The sequence below is a fragment of the Triticum aestivum genome, chromosome 3B, assembly GCF_018294505.1.
Source record: "Triticum aestivum cultivar Chinese Spring chromosome 3B, IWGSC CS RefSeq v2.1, whole genome shotgun sequence".
In the NCBI taxonomy this organism is placed as follows: Eukaryota; Viridiplantae; Streptophyta; class Magnoliopsida; order Poales; family Poaceae; genus Triticum; species Triticum aestivum.
In genome coordinates, this window is record NC_057801.1 from 722,022,984 (window position 1) to 722,039,340 (window position 16,357).

The following is a 16,357-nucleotide window of genomic DNA, read 5'->3' on the forward strand; positions in this document are numbered from 1 at the left end:
GCCTCATGGTCTTCCTCTTTTGTTCTCTAATTCCGACCCTTCGAACCAATGAATGATAGGAGTAGAAGGATGCATATTGTTGGGGGCGTACATTCTCCTACTTGAGTGGGTGAGAATGGATGTGGCAATACACATACATACATGGATGCAAACATGCACGACATTGAAGGCGTGTTTGAAGGTTGGCCCATCGCATTATACTATTTATTATAAGTATTTCATGTTAGAAATTACTTTTGGATACGATCTCATGGTTCATCTTAACTTGTATTAAGTGTGGCTTCCGTGCTTCTATCGTGAATGATTGGCACTATCTCGTCCATACATATTGGATGGACTCGTCGGTGTGTTGTACCAGCTAGAGAGAGAGAGAGAGAGAGAGAGAGAGAGAGAGAGATTTGTTGATGAGGGAGTTGCTTTTATCTATCTGAACTCACTAGAACTCGGACCACGGAAGGAGACACAAGCCACATTTTTTATCCACTATGAACACTCGTGACCAATTCGCACACATGAACACATTATGATTGGCGACTTGCACCTAATGTGTCTCCTGTTTATTCCATTTTTTGGTGACTATAATTCAATGATATGTTGTTGCCTAACCTAAGAAAAACAAGAGAAATAGACTAGCTAGCTTGATTACAACTCGGATACAATGAAATAAATGACCTAAAATATTCCTACTACACATACATGTTTGGATGATTCCTCGAATCACCTCTCGATCCTAACCTTTGAATCCAAACCACATCTTCACATATATTGTGCCATATATTGGTAAATGGTAAGCATATAGCCTCATGCAGGAACTCAAGTTAATTAGTGCACATCCATCTTCAGTTGGCCTTCATATTGTCGTCGAGATGGACAAACAACTTTGACATGACTAACATCATGGGCGGAGCCAGGATTTGAACATGAGGGGGGCGAGAAAAATGATGATCGTTCAAGAGACGCGTCACAAGAATATAGTCTGAAAATATGGCACTTATATGAATGTCCCGCCATATATTTCTGTAATGTAAAGAAAAAATATACATTTCTTTTAGTTCAATTTTTGCTGTACACGGACCATGGTCGAACATGTTGATTATCCAATCGTATGAAAAATAAATACTCATATATTGGAGTCGATGATGCTATCGTGTATGGCTGATAAGGGCCCTCAGAAATAGAGAAGACGTGCAAACATTAAACGAAAGGTGAAATTGGATGTACAATTTGAAATCTTATTGCATCCAATTAGTGAATCGAGCCTTTGACTTGTAGCAATGGTACCAATTCACTTAGAAATAGTCCTATAATCTCTAATGTGTAATTGATCTAATAACTTATTCTTTGAGCAAAAGAGGGGTTTCCTCTCTGATTTCATATATTGACCAAACACGAATAGAGAATATCATCCAGCTCAGGCGAGGTAAATCTCCAAGCAAACAAAGATCCAAAGCGACAGGAAATATTACAAACTAGGCCATCTAGCAGCCACCGACTTCCAGACTACAAACTACTCCAAGATAGTAGCTTGCGGTTGTATGATGGCATACCTTGAAGTGGAGGTACGAATGTATGATTCCAAGATTGATCCGTGAAGCAGCTGACCTGCCGCGGATTCGATCGTCGGAGTGGTTTTCAATTTTAGCGAGAGGGGCAGGCAGAGCCGCGAGGCGGCGGCGAAAAAGGATGCACGAAGCCACGAACGAAAGGAAACCGTCAATCTGGACGAAGCTACTAAATCTGAACGGCTGCACATTAGGAATTCCTATTTTCGTGGTGGGTACGACTCAGCGATTCTGTAGTACTGGGCCTTTGGACTGGAATGTCATGCCATTAATATACGCTAGTACCTACGAAAAATCACAGGGGGGCGAGGCGATGGGGGGGTTTGACCCCTGCTCGCACCCCCTATCTCCGCCCCTGACTAACATAACACATACATTTGTGTCATGCTGTTAGCTTTCTGTAATCTCTATTGTCACGATAGTTAGCTTTGTTTTCTGTTAATAATGCATGGCCGCATGTGGCGCGTGCAAGTAGCTAGGACGGGCGTGCTGCACTCTGCACACGATCCCGCGGTTTACCTGTTCTCCCGATCCGCAATAGCTGTGTGACGAGGCCGTGGGATGGCACGGCAGAATCGGATCATGGCCAGCGGATCGGGAGGTAGCTAGCGAGTTGACAACTGCTGTAACAAGAGATATAGCAGATCGGAATAACAGAAAACGCTGTAGCTTGTGGTGCGGCACAAAAACTACTGTCTTCTTCCTTCTGCCTCTCTCTGAACTTCTTCAGATTAGCGGCTATTGTAGCGATTTCGACAACAACAGTTGGCATGAGAGCAGCAGGTGTTTGATCTTGCGCCTGGTTGATCGAGTGGTCTTTGATCCACTGCGGTCATGTCGGACTCGGAAACGGAGGAGAAGAAGAGCAAGTCACCGCCGTCCAAGGCGCCGCTCGCGCGCCTCACCGGCAGCGGCAGCGGCGAGGTCCGCGTGGTGGAGCGCGTCGTGCGCGAGGAGACGGGGACGTCGATGATGCTGACGCGCACCAACTACCAGGAGTGGGCGCTGGTGATGCAGGTAAAGCTGCAGGTCGCCCGCGTCTGGCCTGCGGTGACCGGCGACGCCGCCGACGAGAATGATGACCGGCGCGCGCTGCAGATCCTTCTTACCGGCGTCCCGCCGGAGATGCTGCGCGTGCTGGCCGCCAAGGACACAGCGAAGAAGGCATGGGAGACAATCAAGACCATGCGCATGGGCAGCGAGCGCGCCCGCGAGGCCAAGGCGCAGGTGCGCCGGCGGGAGTTTGAAGATCTCAGGTTCAAGGACGGCGAGTCCGTCGAGGACTTCGGGCTGCGGCTTTCGGCCCTTGTCGCCGATCTGGAGCTGTACGACGACACGGTCTCCGAACACAAGGCGGTGCAGAAATTTCTTCGCGTGGTGCCGCGGAGGTACCGCCCGATGGCCATGGCGATCGAGTCCCTGATCGATCTGAAAACCATGACCATCGAGGAGCTCGTCGGCCGCCTCTCCGCCTGCGAGGACCACTACGACCTCGACGATGGAGCGCAGAACGCCGGGCGTCTCTTGCTCACTCATGAGGAGTGGCTGGCCCGTGAGAAGGCGGGCGGCGGCGGAGGCTCATCGTCAAGCGGTGGCGGCGGCAACACAAGCAAGAGCAAGGCGATCGGCAAGGCCAAGGCCCAGGGCGCTGGCAAGAGCATACCGGGCAACACCGGGTCAGGCGGCTCTGGCGGATCCGGCGGCAAGAAAAAGAAAGGAAAGTGCCACCATTGTGGCATCCCAGGGCACTGGAAGAAGGAGTGCAGGACCTGGCTGCGGGAGCAGGAACAAGCGGGCAAGCGAGAACATGCCAACTTAGTGCGCGCCGGCGACGAACACGACCAGGGCCTGTTCATGGCCATGGTCACCGGCATCAGCACCACCCACGTCGTCGCGCCGCAGGCCGTCTACCTCAACGAGGAGAAGCTCGTCCCCGTGCCATCGCCGGAGGGCGTGTGGTACTTCGACACAGGGGCGAGCAGCCACATGACTGGCGAGCGGCACGTGTTCGCGACGCTGGACGAGACCGTGCATGGCACTGTCAAGTTCGGAGACGGATCGACCGTGGCGATACGCGGACGTGGCTCCATCGTGTTCCGCGGCCAGAGTTGTGACCAGCGGGCACTCACTGGGGTGTTCTACACCCCGAGCCTGCGGAGTAACATACTCTTCGTGGGTCAGCTCGATGAGGGCGGGTGCACGGTCGACATCAAGGACGGCATCATGACGATCCAGGATTCAGCGCGGCGCGTCCTAGCCCGCGTCAAGCGCACGGCGACGCGCCTGTACACCGGCGTACTCACGATCGACACGCCCACCTGTTTGCTCTCGAAGAGCAACGACGTGACCTGGCGGTGGCATGCACGCCTGGGTCATCTTCACTTCCGGGCGCTGCGTGCCATGTCCACCAAGGGCATGGTCAAGGGCATGCCGGAGATCGACTGCGTGGTGGAGTACTGCGATGGTTGCGTGCTCGGGAAGCAGCACAGATCGTCGTTCCCGCGGGCCACGGAGTACCGAGCGGAAAAGGGCCTGGAGCTCGTCCACACCGACTTGTGCGGTCCGATATCGCCGGCGACGCCGAGAGGTAACAAGTATTTTATCCTCGTCGTTGACGATCACAGCCGCTATATGTGGGTGGAGCTTCTGAAGTCGAAGGATGAAGCGTTCGACCGTTTCAAACGGATCAAGGCCATAGCCGAGGCGGAGGGGCACTGCAAACTGCGCGCGTTCCGGTCGGACCGGGGCGGCGAGTTCAACTCCGGCGAATTTGGGGAGTTCTGCATCAACCACGGCGTCAAGCACTTCACCACTGCCCCGTACACGCCCCAACAAAACGGGGTTGTCGAACGCCGCAACCAAACCGTCGTCGAGATGGCACGGTGCATGCTAAAGAGCATGGCCATGCCGGCGCTCTTCTGGGCGGAGGCGGTGAGGACGGCCGTGTACATCCTCAACAGGACGCCGACGAGAAGCCTCACCGGAGTGACGCCATACGAAGCATGGCGCGGACGACCGCCCACGGTGCAGCACATGCGCACATTTGGCTGCACGGTGCATGTCAAGAGAACCGGCCCCGGCATCACAAAGCTCTCCGATCGCTCAACGCCCATGGTGTTTGTTGGCTACGAAGAAGGCACAAAAGGGTACAGGGTGTATGATCCCAGTACTAACAAGGTGCAGGTGACGCGTGATGTGCTGTTCGAGGAGAGCAGGCCGTGGAACTGGGAGGCTCACAGCGCGCCGAGCGTGGTCAGCGCGCCGCGCACATTCACCGTCGAGTACATCACCGAGCACGGCACCACGGAGGTCGACACGGGAGAGACATTCACCTGCACGCCGCGCTCCGTGACGACCGCGGCGCCCGCGACGCCGGTGTCGCGCACTCCGGGCACGCATGACGCCGGGCCCTCCACTCCAGCGGCGGAGCCAAATTCGCCAGAGTTGAACACACCCGTGGCGACTCGAGATGCAAAGTGGGTCACGCCACTCACGCACGACGACGGGTGTGACGTGGAGAGTGGGCAACCACGCCGCTACCGGCGGACGTCCGAGGTGATGGCAGACACGGAGGAGGAGGCCGTCTACGACCAGTTCGACTGCTGCTTGCTCGTGCGCTGCTTGTTCAGTGCCGAGGAGCCGCGGGATGTGGACGAGGCCCTCACGGACAAGGCATGGAAGGGCGCCATGGACAGCGAGATGCAGTCCATCAACGACAACAACACCTGGGAGCTTGTCTCGCTGCCTGCCGGACACAAAGCAATCGGGCTCAAGTGGGTGTACCGAGTCAAGCGCGATCCGGCGGGCAACATCGTCAAGCACAAAGCCCGTCTTGTCGCCAAGGGATATGTACAGCGTCAGGGGGTGGACTTTGAGGAAGTTTTCGCTCCCGTGGCACGGATGGAAACTGTCAGACTGCTGCTCGCGCTCGCCGCGCACTCTGGTTGGGAAGTTCATCACATGGACGTAAGGTCGGCATTTCTGAATGGCGAGCTCAGTGAAGAGGTTTACGTGGCACAACCACCGGGATACGTCATCGCTGGCAAGGAGCAGAGTGTGTTGAAGTTGCGGAAGGCACTGTATGGCCTGCGACAGGCTCCACGAGCATGGTATGCAAAGTTTGATGATTCCATGGCGTCATTGGGTTTTACTCGCAGCCCTCTCGAGCATGCAGTGTATCGCCGCGGTGACAAGCAATCCTTCTTGCTGGTGGGTGTCTATGTAGATGATCTTGTCATCACAGGACAAGCCTGACAGAGATCGAGGAATTCAAGCGACAGATGTGCCAGTTATTTCAGATGAGCGATCTTGGCCGTCTCAGTTACTATCTGGGCATAGAAGTGGAACAAGGAGATGGGGTGATCACACTCAAACAGCAGAGCTACGCCGGAAAGATCCTGGAAGTGGCCGGTATGAGTGATTGCAACAGCTGCACCACTCCCATGGAGTGCAGACTGAAGCTGATCAAGGAAGACGGGGGTAAACCTGCAGATGCAACACTGTATCGCAGAGTTATTGGCAGTCTTCGCTACCTGGTAAATACCCGTCCTGACATAGCTCATGCAGTTGGGATTGTCAGCCGTTTCATGGAGAAGCCAAGTACTCATCATTGGGCAGCCGTCAAACAAATTCTGCGTTACATAAAGGGCACAATGAGCTATGGCTGTACCTACAGAGCAGGAAATGGCGATGCACACTTGCTTGGGTTCAGTGATTCTGATCACGGGGGAGATGTTGGAGATCGGAAGAGCACTTCAGGTCAGGTCTTCTTCCTCGGTAAGAATCTGATCACATGGAGCTCCCAGAAACAGAGAATTGTCGCTCTCTCCTCTTGTGAAGCAGAATATGTGGCAGCATGCGCAGCTACTTGTCAGGGTGTATGGCTCAACAGTCTGCTAGCAGACATGAAGGGAGAAACACCGAAGAGCTTCAAACTGATGGTGGACAATAAATCAGCGATTGAGCTAAGCAAAAACCCTGTTCACCATGACCGCAGCAAGCACATTGACATCAAGTTTCACTATATCCGTGACTGTATGGATGCCGGAAAAGTGCAAATTGATCATGTGGGCACCAAGGACCAACTAGCTGATCTTCTGACGAAGGCGTTGGGCAGGGTGCAGTTCATCGAGCTGCGGCAGCGTCTGGGAGTGGCTAAGATTGGAGATGGACAAAGAGATTAAGGGGGTGAAATGTTAGCTTTCTGTAATCTCTATTGTCACGATAGTTAGCTTTGTTTTCTGTTAATAATGCATGGCCGCATGTGGCGCGTGCAAGTAGCTAGGACGGGCGTGCTGCACTCTGCACACGATCCCGCGGTTTACCTGTTCTCCCGATCCGCAATAGCTGTGTGACGAGGCCGTGGGATGGCACGGCAGAATCGGATCATGGCCAGCGGATCGGGAGGTAGCTAGCGAGTTGACAACTGCTGTAACAAGAGATATAGCAGATGGGAATAACAGAAAACGCTGCAGCTTGTGGTGCGGCACAAAAACTACTGTCTTCTTCCTTCTGCCTCTCTCTGAACTTCTTCAGATTAGCGGCTACTGTAGCGATTTCGACAACAACACATGCAAACTCTAATGGCACTGAAATAACGACATATATGTTAACCTTGTTATAGCCACTTCATCATAGCAACCATGGGTCATGGCCACCCATACCCGCCTTGGCAAGATGAAGAAAAGAGAGGAGCTATTGCGGAAAGATTCTATCATGGCAATTCAGGTTTCATGTAAAGCTATCACAGAGAACTGAACCGAGATACGTCCGAGCATCTCAGTTGTTCGATTGAGAGCGTCACACCATTTAGTAGCCACCGAAGAATTCTCCGGTGTTCTGAATAGTCACACATTCATTAGTCGGGGTAGAACTAGGCCACTTACCTCGGTTGTGCCTCAGACAACTCTGCGTTAAATTGCGCATATGGAATCAACGAGGATTTCTCACATGTATGTTGATGTCCAAGAACTATCCAATGATTCCAAGCACTTTGACATTTGTGGGATCTTTTATCATACATTTTCTAATTTAGAACTCTCCACTTTTTAAGAACCACATTCCACCTTCCCCCCCCCCCCCCTCTCCCATATATTGACCCCACGCATTTTTAAAGTTAGAAACCATAAACCTTTTTGTTATCTTGATGGTCTATCAAAGAATATCGATGTTGAACATTTTTCAAATTTATAATGTTCATGTTATGAACTGGAATGAAATATTGACGAAACTTTCTGAAGCCATTTTTTATCGATAAAATTTCATATGGTTTTCAGTAACCTCATCGTGGTTTCATGTTTTCATATAGTTTTCGTTCACGTTTTAGCGGATTTCAAATTTTTGTCTTTAAAACTTGAATAAAACATTCTGAAACTATATTTATCCATGCAGGTACCATAAGGTTTCCAACAACTTTCATTGTGGTTTCATGGGTTCATGTGGTTTTGGTACGTACTTCGGTGGATTCAGTTTCAATGTAGTTTGCTACTAGCTAGTTTGAGTTTCACTTGGGTTTATGGCAAACCTTCTCTTTAAGTGTTTCACAAAACTAATGAAAACCTCGAACAAACCTTAGTGAAACATCAGTAAAACTGAGGCGTTATCGTATAGTAAAACAGAAAGGACTTAATAACAATGGAAAACGGACCAAACTGAAGGGTCTTCATAGGGACATCGAGATGCGCAGGGAGGGGGAGGAGGAGGTAATTCCCTTTCATTATTTTTACATCTGGAATGCTGGATTGTGTTCTTATAATACTCCATTTCACTAATTAGCGTTTTCCCATCGACGCCTTGCACTTGGTGGGGAACGTCCACTTGAACTTTTCCGATGGTGTCTTGCTCGTGTAGTTCTTCCAATCGGCAACCATGTTGGTGAGGTCGTGCACCTTGTTCTCGAGCCCGATGCAGCAATTGGCGTGCATCGTACATACCTTGTCCATCTCTTCATGGAACTGGCAGAAACCGTCAAAGATCACGGTATCAAGGAACACAAACTTGATCTGTAGGTCCCCGGCTGCGAGCTCGGCCTTGATCTCGTTCAGCACTCCTTGGTCATGGGCGGAGGGGAACCGCGACCGCGCTGCCAGCCAGCGTCTTAGCATCTCCACCGTCCGGTTTGTCGACCTAATGTAGTAGAAGCCGCCGTTTCCCACATTTTGTAGGTCCTCGGCATTGCCGTTGAAGCGGTCGGTCGACATGGCCATGTCGGCGTAAAGGCTAATGTGCCGGAACGGGTTGCGCAACCACATGACATCCACATCCTGCCAGCAATAATATTAACTGAAGATGCATAACCTAGACATAGAGTATGATATTTCACTCTTTGAAATAATAAAATGTAACACAACTAAATAAATAAATAATAAAATGTAATGAGAGAAAAAAGAGAATGCAATATTTCTCAACAGTTTGTTAAATTGTTAAAGGCATGCGGGGTAGCTTACGGTGGAGAGATAGTTGTAGCCAAGCTGGAGGATACGTTGTGGGACCTCGAGCCTGGCCCAGATGAGCTCGAGATAGCTCTTGGTCATGAAGCGGTTAGGGGAGCTAACGTTGGCGGAGGTGACCTCGTGGAGGTAGCAGTGCGGGTGCACGGCCTGGCAAAGTGCCAAGGCGCCGGGGTCGGCGGCGACGATGAGGGTGTGGTTGAGGAGGTGCGCGATCCCCTCGCCGTCGCGGAAGCTGCCGAGGAAGAGATCGAGGAGGGAGCCTGGGCGCGCCCACGCCTCGTTCACCGACGTGATGATCACCGTCCCGTCGTCCATGGCAACCTTTGGCAGCAACTCAGCGAGTCCCGGGAATCTTTCCTCCTGCATGATGGAAATCGGTTAGTTTCTCAGCGCCATGCCATGCAACACACTGCGAATGAACTGCGCGACGTACCTTTTCGCCGTCCGAGCCGTCACCCGGGAGGTTAGTAGCATTGCTAGTAGTCAGCTGGTGAGTAGATCCATTCCCGAACTGGAAGCCCCGATCGGAGGCGAGGAAGAAGAGCATGAGGGTGGGGAGAAGGGCCCCGAGGAGGAACGAGACCGAGTGGCTGACGCCGCGCTGCTTTCCCAGGCTGGCCACCATGTCCATCGCCATGACCGAGTCGCCGTGGACTTGCAAGCCCAACCAGCCTGCATATATATACAGCCAGACATGGTGCCCCGCAAGGCTGTTCCCTGCACGTCGCCTCCACCACGAACGTGAGCTGACACGGTAAGAAGCTCGTCACGCTCCAAAGGCTTCCATTTAACACCAACTCGTCACTCCAGGTGGAAACAAACCTTCACGGCCGCACGCATGGACCAACGATCACGGTGTTTAATTTGGGCTGTTTCCCGAGTTGGCAATGGCAATGGCGCCATGGGGTATCTCGGCGACATTCTGACTTTCTGATGGCCACCATGGCGTACGTGCTGGGCACGATGATCGGAGGTGAGTTGGCAGCATGCGCGCGATAACAAAGACTGGCACTTCAAACCAAACTAATTAATCCCATTTGGCGGGGAACCTGAATTTTCTAATGCGCGCGCTATCCACCAGTTCATTTTTTGTTGTTGTTGAGAATGCACCGGTTCATTGTTGCTTGGAGACCTCAACGTATAAAAAATTGTTGCAGCTATACAGTGCTTGGAAAATGCAGAATAAGAAAAATATCCATTTTAATTTGGACCCCACCCACACCTCAATGTATTTCCCATAAGCACTTTAGCTATACCTAAGTTGCCTGATGTTTAGAGTTGGGTTAGTCGTTCGTCGATGTATTTTACCATTAATTGCTGCTCCAAGATGCGTGCTCTTTCTTTTTTCCTTCTTTCTTTTTAGCTGCCTTTTTTTTTCCTGTTGTCTGTGCTGTCAAGTTTTGGGCCCAAAGGATTTGACTGACCAGTTTTGACTTAGTCGATTCTTGGCTGACGGCTGTTACACGTTTTCTTATTGGGCTGTTTGTGTGTGTTTTTTCTTCTATTTTTAAATCGGCTTTTTATGGGTATGTTGCGTGAGTATAAATGTATACATATAAATACTATATAATATGTGCAAATAATATTTTAGAGTGTCAATATTTCAATATCATATGTTTATTTCATACATATTAAAAAAGTGCAATTATTAGCGTGAAGTTGTGTCGAAGTTTTTTTTTCATTTTCCTTATTATAAAAGGTCAATACGCCACTAATTCATTCTCCCTTAGAAAATTTATTTTTATTTTTATTTTATTTCTTCTTTAAGCGTAATATCTATGCCACTAATTCTTTATTTCTTAGTAAACTTCTTTCTTTTTGCGATATTACACTATTATATGCTTATTCTTGCATATTTTTTAAAAGCGCAACTTTTGTGTATACTGTGTGAAAATATTTTTATTATTTGTTCTAGATTTTGTTTCATTTTATTTCTTCTTAAAGGGTATTACCAATGAACTAATTCATTCTTCCTTACAAAACATCCTTATTTTCAGTTTTTTATTTCATTTTCTTTCCACTTAAATGGTAATACCGAAGCCACTAATTTTTTTTTGTTGTGTTACTTTATTGTTTTAATTTAGTTTTATTTTTTATTTCACTTTTTCTTAAAGGTTAATACCAAAGCCACAAATTCATTATTTCTTAGAAATTCTTCATTATTTTGATTTTGATTTTATTTTCTTTCACTTCTTCTTTAATGGTAATTCAAATGCCACTAATTCATTCCTTCTTAGGAGAATTCTTTGTTTTTAGAAATTCCTTGTTTTTATGTAAATTATGCACAAATTTTGTTATTGTTTGTTTTAGATTTTATTTCATTTTCTTTCCTTTTTAAAGATAATACCAATGCCGCTAATTCAACCTTCTTTAGAAAACCTCACTATTTGGATTTTTTTTATTTCATTTTCTTTCTTCTTAAAGAGTAATACCAAAGCCACTAATTCACTTCTTTTCTTAGGAAACTTCATTATTTTGATTTTGCTTTATGTTTTGTTATTTCTTTCTTCTTAAATGGTAATATTAAAGCCACTAGTTCATTCTTTCTTAGAAAAATTTATAATTTTGATTTTATTTTACTTTTTTTAGTTTTATTTCATTTCTTTCTTCTTTAATGGTAACTAATTCGTTCCTTTTTAGGAGACTTCCTTTCTTCTGAAAATTCCACTTTTATATGCTTATTCTTGCATATTAGTTGCTCCATTCCAAAATAAAGCCCTCAACCTTAGTATAATTTTATACTAAAGTTAGTACAAAGTTGTGACACTTATTTTGGGATGGAGGGAGTATAAAAAAGCACAACTTTTACGTAAATTGTGTACAAAAGTTTATTGATTATTTGTTTCATTATTTTTCATTTCATTTCTTCCTAAAGAGCAGTACCAATGCCACTAATTCATTCTTTCATTAGAACCTTCAATATTTTCATTTTCTTTCAATTTTATCTTGTTTTGTTTTTTAAGGGTAATACCAATGGCACTAATTTATTCATTCTTAGATTTTTTTTAACCAAAAATCCACTTTTATATGCTTATTCTTGCATATTATTAAAAAAGTGCATTTTTATTTAAATGGTGCACCAATTTTTCCGTTTATGTATTCTAATTTATTTTTGAATTTGTTTTTCTTGAGGGTTAGTTTTGGATTTATTTTCATTCCTTTTTACTGGGTTTTGCATGCATCATGCACTACATCCATTTGGATTCATGCTAAAAAAATCTATGGTAAAGATTCATCCATTTGCCCCACTGCTTTTGGTATGACAAATGATAACTAAATATATTGGAATTAACTCATGTTGAAATATGGATTGTTTAGGACTAGTATTGTCTTTGACTTGCATAATTGAATTTAATGGATCTCACACGACACTACATTATTAATAATAATTGGTTCTTGTAGTGTTATTTATAGATGCTTCTTATGATATATAGTACACAACTAGACAAAGAATATGAAGCCTTGAAGTGAAGCATTTTTCTCTTATGTACATATGTCAGAGACATGGAATAAACTTTTTCCTCTCCAGTTGCAATGCACTGGCATATTTGCTAGTTACACAAAAAATGGCATGCATTTCCAAGGAATTGTCATGGTGTTACAACAACACACCTATCATCATATGAACTAGTTAAAGATTGAAATGTACCAAAAGTCCTAAAACTATTCGCTATGCGATTGCTTTTTATTTGGTGTGGCATCTCCTGTAATTATATATGTTTGCCTTTGAGTTGGAAGCTCTCGCCACCCTCTTGGTTGTTGTTTTCTTTTGACTTTGTGTGAGTGTTTTTGCACCACTTTGTATTGGTTTGGATGTTTGGCCCTTCCTCAATCAGGTCAGAAAGATCATCCCGACATGGCAGCGGGGTCTCATCCAATGCTTTTTTGGGCTGGCAAGGAGAAGGCTAATGGAGGGCGGTGCTTGGTTGCTTGGGACACAATTTTTCGTCAGACATGCTATGGAGGCCTTGGCGTGACACGCTCCACGTCAGATGGGAGTGGCTCCGGAGGACTGACACAACCAGGCCCTGGCAAGGAGGTATTACTCTGTCCAATGACAAGGATGCTTCAATGGTCTTTGACAGCTTGGTCAAGATCGCGGTAGGAAGCGGCGCACGTGTCCTATTCTGGAAGGACAGGTGGGTGCACGGCTTCAAGGTGCGCAAGATTGCTCCACTTGTGGCGTCCCTCGTGAGTACCCAGGCAAAGAATACAAGGACGGTTGAGCAGGCTTTCGATGACCATGCTTGGACCCTAGATGTTGAAGGCGAGCTATCCTTCACGGCCCACATGCAGGTGGCCAATCTCTGCCTCGCGATCGCCACCGTCCCACGCAACCCTGATGCACCAGATGAGTTCCTTTGGCCAGCCGATCCGTCTAGCAACTACACGGTGAAGTCAATATACAAAAGGCTTTGCATGGGCCTTGAGAGATCTCCCACAGATGAGTGCATTTGGAGGAGCTAGGCAGCTCTAAAGTGCAAGATTTTTGCATGGTTAACAACCAAATATCGCCTCTAGACGTTTGATCGTCGTGCGAGACACGGGCTTCAGGATGAGCCTTCGCCTTGTTATCTTTGCCTGCAGGAAGAGGGGCAACGTGGACCACATTCTCTGGCATTGTGTCTACGCGAGGGAAGTGTGGCATGGGTGTTGCGACAGGCTCCAAATCAATATTGACATCCCTTCCACCACGGGCATGTTCCAGGGTTGGTGGCTTGGCCAAAGAACCAACTTCTCAGGCAAGTCTCGGCGTGGTTTCGACTCCTTCGTGATTGGTACCGCCTGGCTGTTATGGAATCAGCGAAACGCTAGGGTCTTCAACAGGCAACAACAACAACGGACGGCTAGACAATTGGTAGACATAGTCTTAGAAGAGATTAAAGAGTGGCGCGAGGCAGGTCTCGGAATTGGTGGTTTATACCCCTTTGTGAGAGAGTGACCTTTGTTTTAACATTAGTGTAAGGTGGTGTCGTGCCTTTGTAGATGTTCGCATCCACACTAAGCCGCTCTTGTAATTAACCTTCTCTCTTCTATAAAAATATGGTATGTCATTGGTGTATTTTCAAAAAAAAAATATAAAAAAATTGCAACATGATTCCAAAATGCTACTGAAGAAATGAAGCTAAGATTCAGGCCCATTGTCGAGTCCAAATACCAACATCTATTCTTCCATAGAAATATCTTCTAAAGTGTCTAAACCAAATCACTGCATTAAAGTTCGTAAGGTTACTATAGGAACTCCCTCCATAAAAAAAAGGTCACTACACGAACTAGTAAAAAGCCATTATGCTGGTATTTTCATCGTCGCCGCACACTTGGCGGGGTACGTCCACCGGAGCTTGCTGCTCATCTTCTCCGGCGGCGTCAGGCTCGAGTACCTCTTCCAGTCGGCGACCACGTTCCTGAGGTCGTGCATCTTGGTCGCGAGCCGGAGGCAGCAGTTGGCGTGCATCGTGCACACCCGGTCCATCTCGCCGTGGTACTCGCAGAAGCCGTCGAAGAGCGCCGTGTCGAGGAACACCAGCTTTATCCGCAGCTCGCCGCCGACGAACTCGCCCTTGATCGCCTCGAAGACCTCCTGGTCGTGGGCCAGCGGCCGGAACCGCGACCTCGCCGCCCGCCACCGCCTCAGCATCTCCACCGTGCGGTTGGTGGACCTGACGTAGTAGAAGCCGGTGTTGGGCGCGTTCGTCAGGTCCTCCGCGTTGCCGTTGAACCGGTCGGTGGAGACGGCCATGTCGGCGTAGAGGCTGATGTGCCGGAACGGGTTGCGCAGCCACATCACATCCAGATCCTGCATCATAACAAATTTCACTTCATTCGGTGAAATGTACGTACGAGAAATCTAGAGAAATGGTGAGGGTGTCTAGCTAGCTTACGGTGTAGAGATAGTTGTAGCCGAGCTGGAGGACGCGGTGCTGGAAGGTGAGCTTGGACCAGACGAGCTCGAGGTAGCTTCTGGTCATGAAGCCGTTGGCGGAGCTGACGCCGGCGGCCATGACCTGGAGGAGGTAGCAGTGGGGGTGCACGGCCTTGCAGAGGGCCAAGGCGCCGGGGTCAGCGGCGACGATGAGTGTGTGGTTGAGGAGGTGCGCGATCCCCTCGCCGTCGCGGAAGCTCCCGCGGAAGAGGTCGAGCAGGGAGCCGGGCCGCGCGAACGCCTCGTTCACCGACGTGATGATCACCGTCCCGTCGTCCATGGCGACCCTCGGCAGCAGCTCCGCCAGCCCCGGGAATGACTCCTCCTGCGCCTGTGGCCACGCATGCAGATCGGTTAATCTCCCAGCCTTCACGGCCATTGTACGCACTACAGATCGACGACTGTGCGTACCTTTGCGTCGCCATCGGTCGAGAGGTTAGCGGCATGGCTAGTCAGTTGATGCGCTGCCGATCCGTTCCCGAACCTGAAGGTCGATATGCTGGACAGCTGCTCGTCGACCCGGTCGGAGGCGAGGAAGAAGAGCAGCACGGTGGGGAGGAGAGCCCCAAGGAGGAATGAGACCGAGTGGCCGACGCTGCCGCCGCTGCCGCCGCAGTCGTGCTGCGTGCTCCTCAGGCCGCCCATGTCGACCGCACCAGATCAGTACTCGTCGGTGGCAGTGGTACTAGTTGGCGGACGTATGCATCTAGTCTGCCAAACACCTTAATTTGCTGAATATAGTAGTGCGTCTTACAAGGAGTAGTAGTAGTAGTATAGTAGTACTGCTCCTAGTCCTAGCTAGCCGTGTCTTGACTCTTCAAACGCCGACCAGGCACGCGAAGCAATGCAAGGCCGTTAATCCTATTGCGTCCATGCGCATCCATTCCTTAATTTCAGTCAGTTCAGCCGGGCCCCGTCAATCGTACGTGTACTGCACGCCAATGCATTCGTCGCTTCCTTCCCCTATGCATATGCGCGCTTGCGGTTTCCGACGAGTATTTGAATTTCTTTTTCAGAGAAACAATGTGCAGGCACAGACGCTCGTATAGTAACAACTTTAAGAGACTAAGCCAATGGATATTGTTGAGATTAACGATGACACCATATATATGGACCTTGATATCAACGAAAACATCACCCACCTTTGGAAGAAATGTTTTCCTTTACTTGACACATAGGGTGAGGGAGGGCTATGACGCGACTTCGGCTCGCTTTAGTTTGTAGTCGTTGCATGGTGGTTCACTGACCTGGATGTAAGAGTATCTACAGCCGGGCGCCCATACCCGCCTCAAATGCCTGGCCGGACGGCCCGGTCAGGGAAACCCGACCCAGACGGGCGCCTCAAACGTTCGGGTTGACCTGCATCCCTCATATCCAGCCCAAATATAAGGCGAATATGAGGAGGCCCGGGCACGTCCGTC

General features: G+C 48.8%; 2 protein-coding genes across 2 annotated transcripts; both read right to left on the bottom strand.

Moving 5' to 3' along the window:
• Positions 1-8,258: 8,258 nt before the first annotated feature.
• LOC123066204 (uncharacterized protein At4g15970-like) lies at positions 8,259-9,649 on the bottom strand. Its single transcript, XM_044489337.1, has 3 exons — positions 9,447-9,649; positions 9,008-9,373; positions 8,259-8,824 (listed from the first exon to the last, which is right to left on the bottom strand). Exons 1-3 carry the CDS (start codon positions 9,642-9,644, stop codon positions 8,333-8,335), a joined length of 1,056 nt encoding a protein of 351 aa, XP_044345272.1. The 5' UTR covers positions 9,645-9,649; the 3' UTR covers positions 8,259-8,332.
• Positions 9,650-14,068: 4,419 nt separating this feature from the next.
• On the bottom strand, positions 14,069-15,688 carry LOC123066205 (uncharacterized protein At4g15970-like). The gene is made up of 3 exons (XM_044489338.1): positions 15,348-15,688; positions 14,896-15,267; positions 14,069-14,810 (listed from the first exon to the last, which is right to left on the bottom strand). The coding sequence occupies exons 1-3, from the start codon at positions 15,579-15,581 to the stop codon at positions 14,301-14,303; spliced, it is 1,116 nt and encodes a 371-aa protein (XP_044345273.1). The 5' UTR covers positions 15,582-15,688; the 3' UTR covers positions 14,069-14,300.
• Between the last annotated feature and the right edge of the window lie 669 nt (positions 15,689-16,357).